This window comes from Pholis gunnellus, assembly GCF_910591455.1.
Source record: "Pholis gunnellus genome assembly, chromosome: 8".
In the NCBI taxonomy this organism is placed as follows: domain Eukaryota; kingdom Metazoa; phylum Chordata; class Actinopteri; order Perciformes; family Pholidae; genus Pholis; species Pholis gunnellus.
Window position 1 is genome coordinate 22,819,440 of NC_136534.1, and position 18,629 is coordinate 22,838,068.

General features: G+C 42.4%; 1 protein-coding gene across 1 annotated transcript in view; it reads right to left on the minus strand.

The window, feature by feature from the left end:
* Nucleotides 1–18,629, minus strand: part of syngap1b (synaptic Ras GTPase activating protein 1b) — a gene marked incomplete at both ends in the record, with an annotated part of 123,771 nt that overhangs the window by 13,102 nt on the left and 92,040 nt on the right. Inside the window, 13 exons of the mRNA XM_079163912.1 lie at nt 1,626–1,698; nt 8,012–8,223; nt 8,584–8,757; nt 9,041–9,487; nt 9,802–10,395; nt 10,772–10,973; nt 11,165–11,367; nt 11,979–12,180; nt 12,822–13,058; nt 13,216–13,360; nt 14,415–14,559; nt 14,699–15,034; nt 16,285–16,524. Coding sequence (XP_079020038.1) covers nt 1,626–1,698; nt 8,012–8,223; nt 8,584–8,757; nt 9,041–9,487; nt 9,802–10,395; nt 10,772–10,973; nt 11,165–11,367; nt 11,979–12,180; nt 12,822–13,058; nt 13,216–13,360; nt 14,415–14,559; nt 14,699–15,034; nt 16,285–16,524 — 3,210 coding nt within the window. The remainder of the gene's footprint in view (nt 1–1,625; nt 1,699–8,011; nt 8,224–8,583; nt 8,758–9,040; nt 9,488–9,801; nt 10,396–10,771; nt 10,974–11,164; nt 11,368–11,978; nt 12,181–12,821; nt 13,059–13,215; nt 13,361–14,414; nt 14,560–14,698; nt 15,035–16,284; nt 16,525–18,629) is intronic.

Consider the following 18,629-nt stretch of genomic DNA (forward strand, 5'->3'; position numbering starts at 1 on the left):
CCCAGTTAGGGACAGATCCTGTATGTTTCTATCACCGTACCTTCATGAAAAATGACTGTCACCTCTTTTAGATAATGTAACATTTAACGTAGAAAGTATTCAGATAGATAGATTGAGTTATAGATTAATATAGTCATAGTTCTATCTGATGTGTGAAAATCTCATCAAACAGCCGAACTTACATAATGATTGGGCTACTTGGTGTCAGTCAAATCTGGCGTCACAGGTTACCAGTGATGGGAAGTAACTGAGTACATTTACTCAAGTACAGTACATATACGCACATTTTTGGGGATACTTCTTCACTTGAGTATTTCCATTTTCTGCTACTTTACACTTCTACTCCACTACGATTCAATGGCAAATATTGTACTTTTTACTCCGCTACATGTATGTTATAACTTTTAGTTACTTTGTAGATTCAGATTAACGATACAAAATATAATCAACAAATGAATTATGATCAGACTTTATTGATCCCCGTGGGTGAATTCACACCAACTGAATATAAGTCCCACCTTTACCCGCTGCAATGTTACTTTGTCAATAATTATAATCCAATAATATTGTATACATTATTTTCAAATGGGCCATTCTGCATAATGAGTATTTTTGATACTTTAAATATGTATTAGCTTGACATGAGCTATAGTTTAGTAACCTGTTTTTCTACCTTTACTGTAGTAAAAGAACTGACTACTTCCTCTACCATTGCTGGTGGCAACCATCAAGAGAAAAACTTATTATTTCAGTCTGAGTACGAGAGTGTCTGGGTTAGCATTAAAAGAAACTGATCTGTATAAATGTCCAAGTCTCTGTGCAGGAGTAGTCGCTCTCATTACCTCTTCCATTCTTAGCGTTGTTGCTCAAACACAGATGCATATATATACACATATATCCATATATATATATATATATATATATATATATATATATGTATATATATATATATATATATATATATATATATATATATATATATATATATAATAAGATATATGTTCACACGCACACACTATATTTAAAGCATGAGTCATGCTTGGAGGTGGGCTAGTTCTCTTTGACAGGATAAGAAATGGAGCGGGCCGAGAGCATGAAATGAAAACCGCTGAGGAGGGAAGACACAACAGCACCAGCATCACCACGCAGCGTTTGGGGCTCAGCTGTTCAATAACCTGAGCGAAAGTCTCGTTCTACATCATGTGTGAAACAGGTTTAAGGGGTTTCAACCCCCGACATGCTCAGCAGAATCATTCGACAGAAACAATCACCACAGACCGAGGAAATGCTCACAAACGCAGCTGGAATCAGACATCTCCATAGCTTTTCTTTTTTTTTGGAGCTGAATGCAAACAGCAACACACTCTGATCTTCAAAGCTCCCAGGTATGTTGGCAGACAGATGGCAGTCAAAAAACCCAAACACAGGGACGGGTCAGGGACAGGGCAAGACAATCAGAGGGACCGCAGACACACAGCAGACGAAATAATAACAGTAGCAGGGGACGGGGTGGAGGGAGGGGTTTGGAGGGAGGGGGGCAAAAAAGAGAGGTAGAGGGGGGATAGCAGAGAAGATAGCACGGGCCATCCAACGGACTCGACGAGAGAGGAAGCAGTCTCACAGACCTGATCAGGGAAAATCCTGGTTTTTGGCTCAATCACGGGTGGTCCCCTTAACTCATCCTCCACAGCCATGAGTCTTTGAAGCAGAGAAAGAGAGAGAGGGGAGGGGGAGGGAAGGGAAGGGAAGGGAAGGGGGGGGGGGGACAGAAAGAGAGGGAGTATTATGAATCCAAGATGATACTTAACAAGTAGTTGAGCAGCTGCTGCATCTCCAACATCTTGCCCAACAACACCACCATCACAGTGATAACAATGCCGGTTACCTGTGTCTCACATCTGAGTCCCAAATCTTTTAAGCCCTTGCAAATGTTGGGCGGCAGTAACCCAAGCCGGGCTTTCTGAGGCACTGCCAATTTTCTCTGGTGGAGCCTCTTTTTAGTTTTTTTTTCTTCTGCCCCCCCCCCCCCCCCCCCCCCCCATGGGATTCATCAAGGCATTTTTGCTCGATTTAAGGTGGTTTCAAAGCTCAATTAGGGCCAACTGTGGACAATCGCGCTCGGTTATGTGAAGTGAACGGTTCAGTAACACATCCTGATCATCCCCAGGGAATTGCCCGTCTTATGTAATATGGACCGACCAAGGCACTGGTGGAAAACCCTTTGACTAATCATTTCAAAGACTCCGCTCGCAGATATGAGCGAGCCAACTGATGGGAGTTTTTCACGAGAGCCTTCGGACAATGCAGGTTTTCACAGCTCTCATGATTATCCAAGTACTCCAAACAGGGTCGTTCAAGGATATTTCTCATACAGGGGGTATCTTGCAGCCACACGGCCAACTGGCTAAAGTGTGAATTTTGTTGTGGTGGTGATAAATCCCAAATAGAATAGTTAGTGTGAATAAAAGAACCCCTCTTCGCATGATTTCATTGGGTTGCCTTCATGACTTCCCGTCTGTTTTACACGCTTTTACAGCAGCGGAATAAACAATGTGTTGACATGAAATAAGCCTGCTGGAATATTATCCCTTTATAATAATGCACGGAGGAGTAAACTAAATGTCAGTTCTGTGGGTAAAATGACCAGAGAGATTGTCACTCGAGGGTTCATGAAGCCACCAAGCCAATCAAATAGCTGACATTGAATTGTGTTTCAATGCAGAGTAAATATGTCACCGATCAAGTCCGATCGTGTGACCGAATGGTATTCACAGCACATTCATATCGGTTTATTCAGAACACAGAGAAGCACATGTTTGACAATAAAGAACGAAAATCCACAGGTGAAGTTTCAAACATAAGTGTTTGGATGTTTTATTCCATAAATAATGTACAGTGTTGAGAGTTATTTATTTATTTGATTTTATTTGATTTCTTTTTTTTTTTACAAAAGAAGAGAATAGGAAAAGAAAAGAATCAATCATACTGTAAGCACACACAGAGATATAAGCACTGTCCCAAAAAACAATGGAATGTAACATGGGTATACAGCATTAAGATTTTGACATGACTTCAAGAGGCAGACAATGATTTATGTGGATGATATGTTAGAAGAAAAAAAAAAAAGTTGAGCTTTTTATATCCAGTTGTACTTCAAGTAGTGTGCTTTTTGAGGTCAAGTCGTACATGTAGTCAAAACAATGTGTGTATCTACCAACATGAGGTCACAATGTCTGAATATTTTTGCTACAGAGAAAAAAATGCAAGAGACAAAAAGGTGTCAAAAAGGAATGTAAAGTTGATGGAGAGAAACAACAGACCTGGATCAAACAGCAGCTGCAAATACTTTCTTTTTCTTTGCCGACAAGTGCAACATAAAGTACGTTTCTTTGACTGGAAAACTTACCTCTCAACACGTGAGTGGCGCTCATGCAGCAGACCCCCCCACCCGTCTGGTTAAAACAGACTAAGACTTACTTGCAACTATTTGACACAGGTCTGCAGGAAAGGTGACTATAAACCCTTGGCTGTTGTTGCTACAAGCCATGCCAATCAGACCGATATTGATCACACACACATCAAGCCAAAACTCATCACCACTATGCATTCATTTGCAAGATTTAAACACAAGTTTTGCCCTAGTACAATCTAAACAGCATATCAATATATTCTTGCTACCAAAGAGAGGCGGATATACTGACCCCAGAAGATTATCTATATCTCTGGAGAGGGAAAAATAATATATAATATGGTGGCCCTTTTAATAAGAATATCTAAATCATACTGTAACTGCATAAGTTAAAAATGACAGTACTGTCTAACTTTTCTTAAACAGCTATTCTGATCACCATGTCACCGGACACCACCAATGACGGACTGCAGGTCAAAAGGCATACCAAGCATATACAGCAAAATCATACAGATATAAGAAGATCTTGTTCGCTTTAATTAATAAATAATATCCATTGCACTCTTTCATTTTAAATGCAGAATAAATTCACAAACACCGTACAGAGAAGCCCAAAACAAGTTGAGAACTTAAGAACACACTTTGCAGAACATACTGTTGTCAAAGAGTCACGTCATTGTTGTCATTGTTGTCATTGTTGTCATGTTGTCTCTGTGGTATTTTGCACTTTACAGTATTCCAGGTCTTTATGTTTTAGATACTGCGGATGGCACCTGGTAAAAGGTTTTGGCAGGAAGTTACTGTTTCTTTAAGGAAGCCCTAAAACGGACATTATTCAAACTTTTTGTTTTGAATGCCGTGATCTCGAGATCGCTAGTTAATTAATTATGCAATTATCACTTGAAAACGAAAGGTTGTTTTCCGGTATCACTTGTAATGTTTGGGTCATATCATCCAATGACAAATCTATACAAACTGTTCAGATCGATCGGACAGTGGTAAAGGTTAGCGGAAGGATACACGCACATTCAAAATAAGGTGTCAACAAGGGTACATGTAAAATAAGATGAAATAGTTTATATTTACAAGCAGTGTGAAAACATGTTATCCGAGTCCTTTAGAAATTTAAAAGAAAATACCACTTTAATTGAGAAGGAAATGTTTTTATTTTTCAAATTTTGGTTGCAGGAAAAAAAAAATTATGATTAATTCCTGATAATGATACATTTAATATATAAGTCAAATATATTAATTATTTTCAGGAATTATAAAGCATTGTGTTTTTAAACTATTCAGAGATGTCTTGTCAACTAATGTATTAGTCACTGTCAGAAATTATTCATTTAATGTTTTTTCCTTATTATAAGGAACACGGGCAACACATTTTATACTTCTTTTAAATATAATCCATTTAATCTTATATATATATACACCCTTATTTAACACCTTATTTTGAAAACCGGACGCAGTCACACCAAGTCACACGTATATCCTTCCACTCACATCACCAGGTCCGTCCTTTTCAGCTGGATCTGGGCTGTTTGAACGTATTTACTGCCGGTTGATTTGACTCAAACATGAGTAATAACAGAAAGAGACGTTTTTACACGATAACGAGTGAATTACATTGTCATCTTGAAATTACAAAACTCGTTTTCTCGAGATAAGAACATGATTAACTTGTGATCTCTTGTGATCGCTGGCATTAGAAAAATGTCTGAATGATGTCCTTTTAGGGCTTCCGTAGATTCTTTATGTACACAAGATGCATACAATATACCTCAGCAGGACCCTGCATGTGCATTTGCACAGACAGCACATGTAGACATATTGTCTCTATTATTGCGCTTCTCCTGCTAAAAAGTTAGCTATTGCAAGGTTAAAATAGTTATAATCTCACTCTCTATAGAATTCATATATATTTCATATATTAAATATTGTTATGGCTCTTGCATCACAGACTTTAATATGCTATGGATTATAGTTAAAAATAGATTATTACTATGACAGCTGCAATTAAGACCGTTGATCTTTTTCCCCAACTGCAAACTCACAGTAAATCTGTTGTTCCGTTCACAGCAAACAGCTTGGGGAAGATAAATACTTTATATTTATAATAAACATAAAATGCATTAGAATATTTTAACAAAAAATAATAATAATTTAGAGCCTGTAGCCAGCTAATGGGTTCATTAGCCTAAAGAAAATATAGATACAAGTGCTACAGGTAAAGTGGATTCAGTGTTTTCAGTGGATTTAACCTAGCATGACCTAAAAATCAACATTTGGCTTTGGTTTAAATTAGATTGTTGAAGAACAAATAGTGTATCTGGTCTAACGACAGATATCGGATTTGCTCTGAGCTGAAAGTAAAGTTAATGCACGGAACATTAAGGCGTCTCTCAAAGTAAATCTCTGTCACTTGAAACACAACGCTGAGTGTTTTAGTTCTGCAGATAAAAGAGATTTTCTCAAGCCTACGTAGGAGCCATGAATTCAGGATCACTTGCGCTCCTTTTTGCAGAACCTGAGCTTTAATTTGCATCGACGTAAAGTATCTGAACGTGAAAATTTAACATAAAAGTCAACATAAGTCTATGGTTACACTTGTCATTTCACTAAGATTTTGGAGTCCATCCACACTTTCTGCACTCTTTACGTTGCTCATGCATGCGTTACAAATTAAAATCCAGACGATGCAAGTCTTGCAATGTGTTCGATGAAATGGTCTGGCTCAGTGAAGTGTGAGTAAAAGTGACTTGGAAGCAACCAGATCTGCTACTTAATTCATCCTCGTGTGGCCAGATGATAAAAGTCACACAGGATACAAGTGTACACCTCGGAGATAGCGGGTTCCCTGCACACTTTGCTGTACGTGTGCAGAAGATTTACTGTATTCGCTTTAAGCTTATACTCCAGGGGAGCGATCGTCAATGGTTTGGCTTTAAGTGCTCTGATAAAGTTTCTCCATCATGTGGCATATTTTCCTATATTATGCCTTCATGCTTGAATCTTCATCATTGTTTGTGACTTTCTCCCCTCTTCGTATTACACCATAGCTTCGTATGAATGTAAGAAGAAAAAAAAAAAAAAGGGAGAGAGGTGTCGGTCCCCACGTAGAGAAGTACGTCCTTCAGTGAACATGGTTCACCTTGATTTTAAAATGGAAGAGATCATGTTTAAACCTCGGTCTTCCATAGTCCTGTGCCTGAAGGTCCCAAAACGATGTGTCGCTTTAAAAAGTGCAGACATGGTTTTCTGAAGTTATCAAATTTTCAATCCTCTTGTGCTTTTACAGTGCAATCTCGTGGGAGAGTCAATTGAAAATGAAGCTAAGTGGAATCATCTGAAGTGATCCCGAGATCCACTTAAAAGCTGCGTTTCATAAATATAGATGATGATAAGTGCAGCAGCACAAGGATATGGGATGGGGGGGGTTTTAAGGGTGGTTTTATATACAAGGTTAGGGCGCTAAAGATGTTTCCCCATAAAAGACGAGCAGGACTGTCTCTGTCTTCATTCCACGTCTTCTTTCCTGGAGTGGATTAGAAGTGGCAATATTCTCTGTCACAGATAACCACTCTTCAGTTGCAGACCACAGACTATCATAAGATGTGAGCAAGAACATATTGTACTCTTTTCCTCACGGAGCCTTTTTATCTGAACTCTCTCCACGATAAAAACGTACATAAATACTAATGCGCAGGCACACTTCAAATGCTCAAGGCATCCTTGGAACACAGCGAACATTTGGTTTCCGTGCCTGAACACCAACTGAGATGTGATCAATATTACACTCTTTACCCATCAACTACTTCATTTTGTGGTCGATCAATAAAAACTTTAAACTGCTCCACTACAATTCCACACAAAGCACTCAATAGTATTTGGAGTCGGCTCGAGTTCTCCACAGTCACCCAAATGTGATGCTCTTGAATAACAAGTAAATCATGTTATGATGGCAGATTTGCTACAACAAGAGCTAAGAGGACGACTAAAGACTCCTTTGTTCAGCTTACCTCAGCTGCAAAGAACCCACCGCCGAGGGAACATGCCCTGCAAGCTGATCAAGGACGATATAGATCTCTGTCCCTTAGGCTCTCATTTAATTTGTCACTCATTACATGTCTGCAGCTTTGGCTTTCAATATACAGTGCAGCTCCCTGCCTTGCTCCCAGCGCTGTAGTACTTAATGAAACTGAAACAACCTCCTACTCTCCAATATTCTTTGCAAGATAACAAACCCTGTAAATATAGTTCTATTCCAATATGCAATATATGTATTTTTAGGAAAAAAACATTGCAGCTTCATGTCCGTGTTTCACTCGTGTTGAATAGAATCCAACATGCTAAAGTTGTAGTGTTTCAACCAGACTTGTTGCTTCCACTTACTCCTCAGAAGCATGCATTTTAATTAATGCTAGCAATCTTTATGTCCCTTTTTTCACATATTTTGGAAGAAAACTCATATAGTCTATTCACCAAAGACGTCATAATATACAAAGATAAAGTCAATGCGGCCCGCCAGTGGCCTCCCTATAAAAGACCACACGATGTCTGAGCTGTCTTTTGCCCTCCATCCCAACAGCAGCCTCCATTTACCTGCTAATTATTCCTTTAATTTGGGAGTCTTTCTCCACTTGCTGGAGCCGTAGCTTCCTCTCACTGTCGTCAAGTCGATTCTGGTACTGTAGGAGGATCTTATTGGTCTGCTGCTCCTGCGTGAGGAGCCTCCGCTCGTACTCCTCCAGCTTTTTGTGGGACATCACCAGACGGTCCTTCAAGGAGTTGATCTCTTCCTCATACTCCTTTACCTGAGGCAGAGATATGAAGAGAACGCTATATTAGGAGGGTTTAAATCAGGGGAAGTGATGTGAAGTGATGCCTTGAGTTCTCAGTGGCTGGTGGATTTGAAAGTGAATTTAAGAGACACACTGAAAAGTAAAAAAAATACCTCCAAATATTCCAAATAAGAAAGCTGATGCACATTGAATATACCAAACACCGAAACACATTTGAACACTTGGCCGGTTGCTGTCGTTGCACACATTGTTTGAGATCTGTGGACTTATGTTAAGACCAGATCTGAGTGCCATCTGCTCAGCAGTGTTAGACATGACTCAATGTTCCTTATACGTGACGGGCACTTCAGAAACTTAAAAGTGACAACCTACCCTGTCCATGCGTGACTCATCCATGCTCTTTGAGTACTCCTTCAGTTTGTACTCTTCACGGTCAATCCGCGAACTTTCAATGTCAGCCGACAGATGAGGCATGTTGGAGACCCAGGCCACTGTCCGCTCATTGGCTGGGGTTGGAGGATTGAGGGTGGATGGAGTCTGGGAGCCCTGGGAAGAAAGGCCAGCACACTGAATACGGGAACATGAGTTCTTAAGTGGGTGAGAGTCGCTTTCATGAGGGCAGGCTTTTATGCAGAGTGCCACAGAGTTCAAACGTTTTGAGCTGGACCCTGGCGGGACTCAAGACCTCATTCCTGACAACGTTAGAGCCGTTCTAAAAGTCAAATACAGGAACTGACATCTTGCACACATTGTTGAGAAACAGTCACGAGCACAGGTACTGATAGAAAAGAGAAGAATAAAGAGAATAAAATGAGCGTGCAGATGTTACCTGTTTGCTCATGCTGGGTTTGAGCAGGTGCTGCTGCTGCTGCTGCTGAGACTGTTGCTGTGGTGACTGTTGAGTGCTCTGACTGGTGGTTCCCTGTGGACTCTGGCTTTCCCTGACAGAGCTCTGCTGGTGGGGCAGGCCCGGGGCAGTGTTGTCTTTGACCGACAGCTGCCGGGACCCGTGCTGCCTGCCGCCGTAGCCGGACTCCGGCGACTGGAGGAGATTCCCGCTCGGCGGTCGCGTTTTAGCCAGAGCGGACGGTGCAGCAGCCGCACTGACGGACAGCTGATGGGACGTCTGGGACTTGACGCGCTGGGAGGGAGGCGGGGCAACTGAACTCTGGCGCACGGGTTGGACTGTGGTGGGGGGCGTGGTGGCCAGGGAGGAGTGGGAGGTTCCCGTCTGCGAGGTCAGGCCCATCATTTGTTGTTGCTGTTGGAGGTTATCCTGAGGAAGGAAAATAGCAAATAATTACTTTGCATTTTCCTTTTAGTTCCAGTTGGTTTTGGGACAGATGGTGCTGCTTTTAACTTGGAGGTCAGTCAGATTGAAAAAAGCCCTGGGTTAGTATCAACATTTTTTTGGGGGGGGTCTGTAAAATGTTGAATAAATAGTAAAAAGATGTCGATCACAACTTTCTAAAGACCAAGGTGACACCCAATGAGATTCAGTTTACTATCACAATAGGTAAAGAAAAGGCTTGAAGCGTAAAAGTCGACACAAAGTGGCTTTAAGACGAGCACAAGGAACATAAAATGTACCTGCGCGTGCATGGACATCTGCCTGCGTCCGTATTCAGCCCTGCTGTAGTCGTCACTGTAGCTGTGAGAGTGGATGATGCTGGGTTGGCCCAGGTGACCGTCCCTGGTCCTGAGGGTGGACAGGTCCTCACTGCGAGAGAACCCCCCGTGGGCGAACTGTGGCATGTAGGTCGGGTGAGAGGGATCAGGCTCTGGGGCCAGGAGCAGCGGTGCTGGAGGCTGGGCCCGGCTGTGCTGGTGGTGGAGCTGTTGCTGTTGAGGCCCATCAGCGGTCGCCAGATGAAAGAGGGGATTCTGGAAGGAAAGCGGGTAGCGCATGGCGGCGGCCTGCTGTTGCTGCTGCTGGGATAGCGAGTCGGTGGTGTTGCCCATCTGGCTCAGCTGGCTCAGCCGAAGGCCGCCGGACATGCTGGAGCCGCCAGAGCCAGCTGACAACCTCCCACCGGCCCGCAGCTGGCTGCTCAGGCCCGACCCCAGGCCGCCACCGCCTCCGCTGCTCAGCCCTCCGAAGCTGCCCATGCCGGCGATGGAGGCCTGGGAGGAGTTGAGCATGTCCACCGACTGCAGGTTAGACACGCTGTTCATTCGGGAATCCTGGAGGTCCATCATAGATACGCTTTTATTGACACTGAGTAGCTAAGTCATAAGGGATGTGAGAGGCTATTGCGCGCCCTGATATTATGTATGTTACGTAGCCACGGATGATATGGGTGAGGGTGGTGCGGGTGTTTTTACCGCGAGGCCTGGATATCGGAATGCCTCAAAGTATTTCCCAGGAAATACCGCTAGGATGAGTTGCGTGGTGAATCAGTGGAAAAAAAGCAGATGTCATGATAAACTACAGCCTCGGTCACACCGCGGCAGATTCTATTACGTATGGCGAACATGCATGTATTACTAACCTCACTTTGGTAAAGACAGACCTAGTGGATGGGATGATGATTCCCCAAGTCAGTGTTGTAAAACTCACCTTAGGGTCTGGTTCTGTGATGTCCGAGCTGCTTGTGCAGTAGGCCGGGCTGGATCGGGCCAAGGGAGGGCGCGATACGTAAAACATGTCTTTGGAGGACGCTCGCTGCAGTTGGTCACGGTCCTGAAAATTCATCTGGGAGCGGGATGGCATGACCCCTCCGGTGGACGTGGGGGAAGGCAAGCGAGTGATATCTATAGAGCTGGAGGACAGCAGTGAGTAAGGCCAACAATAGCTGAAGAGAGAGACTGAGAAGTAATTAGAGCTGGTCGACAATCTACAAGAGAACAATTTGAATACTTACTGGTTTCCTTCATCTTGTACAATACCAACAGATCAAAGTTTCAGAATTTGAGGATACATTTATACTGTTTAGAGCTTAACGTGGCCTACCTATTAAGATCCCTCATCATGAGATTTTGGAACTCGGATGAGATTCCCCTGTTGAAGCTTGGCCGTGACAGCAGCCTGTCTGTCTGCCTCTCCGGCACCCTGTCTGTCTGATGGCTGGGCTGCCTCTGGAGGTGTGGGTTACGCAAGGCCATGCTGATGTCGTTCAGGAGGCGAGGCAAAGGGCCCAGTTTGATGATGGCATCCTGTGGTTCAAAGAAAACCAGTTTTGCTGAGTTTTGCTGCGGAATTCAAAAAATAATTGATTTTTGAGTTACCTTATGAGAGTTCATTAAAATGACACATATCCATCTCCACCTAAGTAAATGACAACTCAAAGCCCAATAAAAGGAATTACTCATTCAGCAAGAAATTTGAGGTGTACAATGTAATGCTATTCAATGCAACAGCTCTGAAAAAAATATGACTTTTGTTGTCAGAAAGATCTACGGAAAAGTAATGTACTTTAAGCCATAATTAGTTTTACACTGGACTTTATTATAATATTATGTGTTGCTATTATTTATTTCCCTTTACATGAGACCACAATGTAGGTGATCCTGTAATGTGATTAAAAATACAGCAACATCAAATAAGAACAATAGATAATTGATAAAAACTCAAGTTGTGATTAAAACCTCAGAAGGCCTGTGTAAAAAAAATGACAAATCTAAAAACAAAATACAAAGGGTTAATGTTAAGTCCCTAAAACAGCCATAAATATTACTATCGTCTTGTACCAATAATTATTTTGGAAAGAATGAGTGTAAACGTGTAGTAGGTAATGGCAGAGATGATGTGTCATGTTGGGGTTTACCTTGCTGAGCTGAGCAATGACCTCCCAGAGGAGACTGTGCAGTATGGACAGCTCCCTGCCCAGGTCGATGTATCCCTCGAAGCCGCCCGCATTGCTGACACTGTCGAGGTTGGAGATCTCGTACAGGAACTGCTGCATGGAGCCCCACTCCATCTCTAAAAACTCATTCATGAAACACATGTAGTCCTCTTTATTGCCAAACCTGCAGATGGGAAAGGAAGGAAAGGCCAGTGAGGAGATAAGCCGGTGAGAAGAGACGGAAAAGTGACGAGAAAACGTAGAAAAACAAGTGAGCAACGTATGACGGGAAAAAGAAATGTCAACTGGAGTCACAATCTATGAATGTCAACAAATGTGTCTGTTAAAAATGAATACATGATACCTTTCACACATCACTTATAATGTGGTTATGAGTCAAGTTTGTGGTCAAACAACTTCAAAACATGGAGCATTTTGACGTTTCTAGCACATCGTGATGGGAAATTATGGAACATTATTCACTCATTGTCAAAATAGCGTTATAATGGAAATGAATGTACAGTGTGACTTGTACAAGCTTGTACCTAATATTTTGTATTATTATTTTTATCTAAATACAGTTTTGAATGCAGGTATTCCAAGATGACTCCAGATATCATTATTATAAGCATTTTCGGCACTGCAGAGAAAGAAGACTGAACATAATATAATGTAAAATATTATTTTATGTATTTCAACTTTACTGTACTCAAAGAAAAGATTGGTTGCGTCTATATTTTTATAATGGATCGATTATGGGTTTGGATTGAATGCCTACTGTTTAAGCATGTGTGAAGGCTGTAAATAAAGTGAAATCAAACTGACTTGGAGAAGTTAGCCAGGTTTTGCACTACTTTGGCGATGAGGGTGAGCGTTCGTGACGTCTGCTCATCGGGATACTCCTGGGTGAGGTTGAAGAGCGATGGGGACATGATGGCAGGACACAGGAAGCGCAGGAAGAGGGAGCCACTGATGAGACGGTCGGCGATGTCTTCTCGACCTCTCTCGGCGCAGCGCACTCTCCAGGAGGCAAAAACTTCCTTTAGCTCCCGAGGGAAAACACTGTGAAAAGGGACAAACACTACACTTCAGGATCGGAAAACAAACTGGACATTCATAGTTCCTTTAGTTCCCCGTGAAAGAAACTGAAGTACCATGCATCTTTTAAAATAGCGGAGAGGAATACACGCGCAAAATGAAGCACCGCATGTCTACTCACCAATGGGAGTTAACGATCTTGCAGAGTGCTAGTTCACAGCACATTCGGAGATTGGCTTGGTGGTCTGGGAGCACGGAGGGTGGTGTTCTCATGGGGTCCACTTCGCAATTTTCCTCTGACTCATACAAGGCCCTTATGAACTCCCCTACAAATGGCATTTCATTAGTAACAGCAGAAAGGTAGAACCTATCATCAAGATCGGTTCAGTTTTGGTGAAAGCAGCAGCGGCAACAACAGCAACCAACAGTACAAAAATAAATCCATGATGGGAAAGTTGAAAGCAGAGAATTCAAACAGATCAAATGCAGTGTTGTTACAAGACATGTTGCAGTAAGACTGCATTTTTCCACCTGAGATATGTTTTAAAAATCAGACCATATTTTGCTCATCCTGAAATAAATTGACTGTGGTTTGGTGTTCTCTCGTCTGGATCATTGCAATGCTCTCTTAACAGGATTAACAATGAAAATCAACAGTTTACACAATTGCCAGCGATTTAAAGAGTGCACATAACACCCATCTTAGCATCTTTACATTGGCTTCCTGTCTCTTTTAGAATTGATTCTAAAGTTTTAATCCTTTACATTTTAAAGTTTCTTTCCCACATTTTAATTGACTTGTTTTGAAATACATACAATTTGATGTGAAGCAGTTTGAGCTGCACTGTCTGTATGAAAAGTGTATTTTATATATTTTTCTAAATCATTTCAATTTAACCACAACATTCCTCTTCCTGTTTACAAGTATCCAGACTAATGGTGGTTGAATACGCCAATGTAGAGACAGTAATTTTAAACTACAATGCAATTGATTTTGTATGTAGTGAAAACATTCATTAATGCCCTGCTCTTCCTTTAGGGAAGCTGTGTTACTCTCCTTTTGAGAAGAGCTGCATCTCGATCCAACAGACATCAGACACAACTGTACTTGGCTTATCACGTAATTCAAAATATCATCAAACTCAACTGGGTAAGGTAGAACGTTTTAAATAATCAAATCCTCCCACAAAACCAAACACGGAGGCAGACTGAGAGAAAGTAGGAAACAGGATCTAATCTAGCAGAACTTTTCCTTTAATTAAAAGTCTCGTCATTCCAACACATCCAAAGGTTAATCTCCTGAATATTAAAATGAATTTCATATCGGTGTGAATGTCGGACACAAACTCAAACATCGAGTGACCCAGTGTTCCGGCTCACCTATCGCATCCTTGAGGTACTTATGTCCGATCAGTTTGAGGTACTCTTCTATGGCTTTGGTGGCCAGAGTGTTCTCTCTGAATATAAGGTGTTCTCGGTCGATGAATCTGTCTACCTCGCACATCGCCATGTCTGACAGGAAGTCCTGGAGAAAGAGAGGGGAAAAAAAATGATTGTTCTTTATTACACAACATGTTTACAGAAGAAATGGAAACAAGGACTGAAAAAAAGGTTTGTTTTAGATCATTTTCACACACTGATAAGTCTCTTAAAGGTGTTCCTACCTTAGCTTTCCCGGTGCTCTGCAGTATATGCACCAGCGCACAGGCCACTTCCTCTTTGCTCTTGACACTCAGCACGGGCTCCAGCACAGCACACAGGGTGCGGTAGTTATTGGTGACGTACTCTGCAAACTCCTTGTACAGCTCCATGGGCAGGATGTTCATGGTCTGGAAGCGGGATTTGAGGCGTAGGGATGCGTTGATTATCTTCCCCCCTCCGGCACCAGCTCCCTTAGTGAGGACGCTGGGCTGGATGACCGGGTACCACTGCTCCACAAACTGGCGTCCGGTGATGCTTGAGATGGGGATGCTCACAAGCCCTAAGTATGTGCTCTTTTCCTTAGAGAGAGAGAGAGAGAGAGAGAGAGAGAAAAAAAGTAGATATTAGTCGAGATAAGCATGTGTCGATGAAAAGTTTTATAAAAATAAATCTGAAATGTCAAAAAAGCTTCAGCACTGAATAAATAACGAGGAGCAACTAACATCGGATCCCCGGAGAGTCGTTTGAAGATAGAAATGAAATGCTTTGCTATGGTGGTGCTACTCTTGTACTAAATTAGAAAAGAAATCATCGGATTTATGACTGACTATTGTATTGTCTTGCTTTAAAAAGAACAAGTGACAAATCCTAAAGGGAAAAAAAACGATATTTCTTCCGCCTAACAGCACAAAATGGCCATAATGCTGTGTATCCACAGGGGGCTGATAGGGTTGGTGATCCATAGCAATGACTCAAAGATTACATCATTAATTAAAAATAAAAATGTTTCTGGACTGTCTTTCTTTTCGAGCCTCTGGTGTGTTTGCGAACAGACTCGCTGCAGTTTGAAGACTCTCCCGCAAATGACAAAAAGCAACGCCACTGCAGACAAGACCCCATTTAGCTGTTGGCTATTTTATCATAAAGCCACTGAATGAAAAAGCAGCTATTTTGATTAATTTTACCTTCTGACAGTTTGTTATTTTCTCATCTTTTTTGTTTTTGTTGAACCGATGCTCTACTAAGCCAAATTGCATATTTCTGTTGTAAAAATGTTGGAGAAAGGGGGGTGATACAGACTTTTAACTTTTAACTTCAAAATGAACTTTCAGGACTATCATCATCTCAAACCTTATTTACACACCCAGCAGTTACGGATCAACATTATCATTCATTTAAACACCTGAGTAATATAACTCCAATATTCTCTCTCGTTTTAACTTTGTTTTTTGGTCCCTAGCAGCTCCTGAGGGAAATATCTGGCTCCTTAGCTGCTAAATGCTCCACCAGTTAGTCGCCAACTGTGTCTGTCTGCTGTCTGGGTGCTGAGAAAGTACAGTAAAGTGGGTTGTTTTCTCCTCGCTGAAAACAGCTGCCTGCTGTGGCAGAGAACACCGCTTTGAGAACAACGAGAGTGAAGCCAAAGAGTCAAGTTTGGGGACGGACAGCTAAACAATGAACAAAATGTATCGCGCCGAGGGGAGCTTCAGATTAGGGTGATCGTTCTCTGTCAGTTCATCAGCACAAATCAACCAAATATTACCACAGTGGTCCTGTCAAACTAGCCTCTGTCAGACCCTCCATGTTACCCTACAGATCTCTTTGTCACCTTGCGTCTCTTCTTGTCTGTCTCCTTGTATAGATGAAGGCGTAGGTTGCGGACGGCTGGCAGGTTGTTGAATTCGAAGTGCTCGCCCCAGAAAACGGTGTCGGTGCGGGGCTTGCTGGTGGTGCGCGCGTACAGCATGTCGTCCAGGCAGAGCTCGCAGTAGTAGCGTTTCTTGGCCGGAAGCTCGCGGGCCTCGATGATCCACAGTTTGAGCACATTGTCCACCCTCCGGCTGTTGTCCTGCGTGGAGATGGGGGTCACGTCAAATAAGGTCAAGTGCATCTACTGTCATAAAAACGCTTTACAGGAGGAGATGGGAAAAGCATGGCAAACAGCAAAGAAAAAGAGTTCTGAGATATGGAAACCGAGACAGTGTGTGTGTGTGTGTGTGTGAATAAAAGGCGACAGCTGGTCAGCCTGCAGGAGGAAATGACAAAAAATATCTGGTGACATGGCGGTTGTGCTTCTGGGGATAGCAGGCTGTACTTTATGAAGTGATCTCAACTCTGGACTTAAATACAGAAACAGACGTCAGGGAGACGGGTACACAGAAAGAGACAGATAACAAAACAATGTGAAGGAACAGTAGGTGAGTGGTTACACTGGCTGAAACAAAAAAGTAATCCACTTCAACGTAGAAAGACACAAATGACACAATGCAGGTGTGCTGCACAGACGAGGGACAAACAATGGTGGTAATGTTTCTGTAGACAGCTACACTTCCTAATCATGATGACAAAGCCCAAGCTATATTTGACATCCCCCATGGGAGGACAGAGTGCCGTGTTTAGAGTGATGTTTCACCAAACGTGGGGGGGGGGGGGGGGGGGGGGGGGGGGGCTGACTCATTTCAGTTGGGCCCAAATGCCGTTGTTGTTAGCCCCCTGTTTGCTTCAGACCATTTAAGTCCTAATTTAGACGAGTCAAGATGCGAGCACCAGCTAGATTCACGGCTCTTAAGTTCTCCATTTGTATGCTCTTTGATAACCCGGCACCAAACACAAGACATAATTAATTCCAAACGTCTGAGTTCGAATGCACTGGGCATCTGGTGGCTCAGTTTGCAAGTGCACACATACAGTGCAGCAGCACCAGCATGGGCTCGAGTGCTCCACCTTGATATCGTGTTACATCTCTTCCTAGTTACACTCAGATCTCGATTTCACTACCAGAAAAAACTAGTAAAAACATGAAAGCAGGTTGAAAGTGGCTGCTCTCCTTTTGAAAAAAAAAACAAAAAAACAAGCAAACAACCGAACCTCAAAGAGGGAATTAAAAGGCTCCAGAAAGTTAAGAAGCATAATGATTATCTTTGTCTCTGTAGTGGGTCTTATCTCTGTCGTTGCATCTGGTCTGCGATGCACGGTGCGTGTTGTTTCGGGGTAATAGGGGGACGGGTTTGGAGAGAGCCCCCGTGTGGAGTCCTTGGAGCTCCATGACTCAGCCAGGACCCCCGCGGCCTGAGCATCTGGACGAGGCATTCAGCTCGGGCAATGTTTCATCTCAGCCTGGCTTAATAACTCTTAGTCCCTGGTTGCCATCAAAGCTGCATGTATCGCGTGCCTGTTCACTTTCTTTAATAACAGCGATGGGGAAATATGGGACAATTTTGCAGAACTATGAAATCTGAGTGAAAATTAGGATATTGTTTTTTTTGAGCCGATATGAAGGACTGAGATTTATTGATTTTTTAAGCTGTGAGGATGGAAATACGACCACAGTGCCTTAAAGCTGCACTAGGAAAGATTGTTTTATGTGGAAATACACAATGATCATATCTGCTTGAATCATACAGAAGAGCTGCATCCCATCTGCAACAATTAACTGTCATCTGGTGTCATATATGATGAACATACAGACATTGGGCCGCATGCAAGAACATTTTCTTGTTCTCATCCCTAACCGCTCCTTTTTTTTTTCCTGTGAGGTTTGTTCGTAGGAATGATCCAAGTCGGATTCACCGAACTCTCTTTGTAAATCCCTCATTTCACAAACGTTCATGTTAGTAAATCTTACATCCATGACTAAAACCAGAGGAGGTCACAGGGACACGACAGTCGTGGAGATATCAGACGGAATAACACGATAGCAGCAGGTGATGTTTCACTGTCAGGTCCTGCAGTACAACCCTGAGGCTGTCCAAGTGAGAGAACTCTATGTAAGGTGCTATAATAATAATAATACATTTGTCTCGGATCTATATTTCATTTTAGTTAATTTCGGAATCACATTTAAACACCAAATTAATTCAAGCTAAGGTATTAAAGGTCAAAGACATCTGTAAAAGACTCATACGACAGGTCCGGACCGTTACACAACTAGTAACGGCGAGACGAATAAGTGAC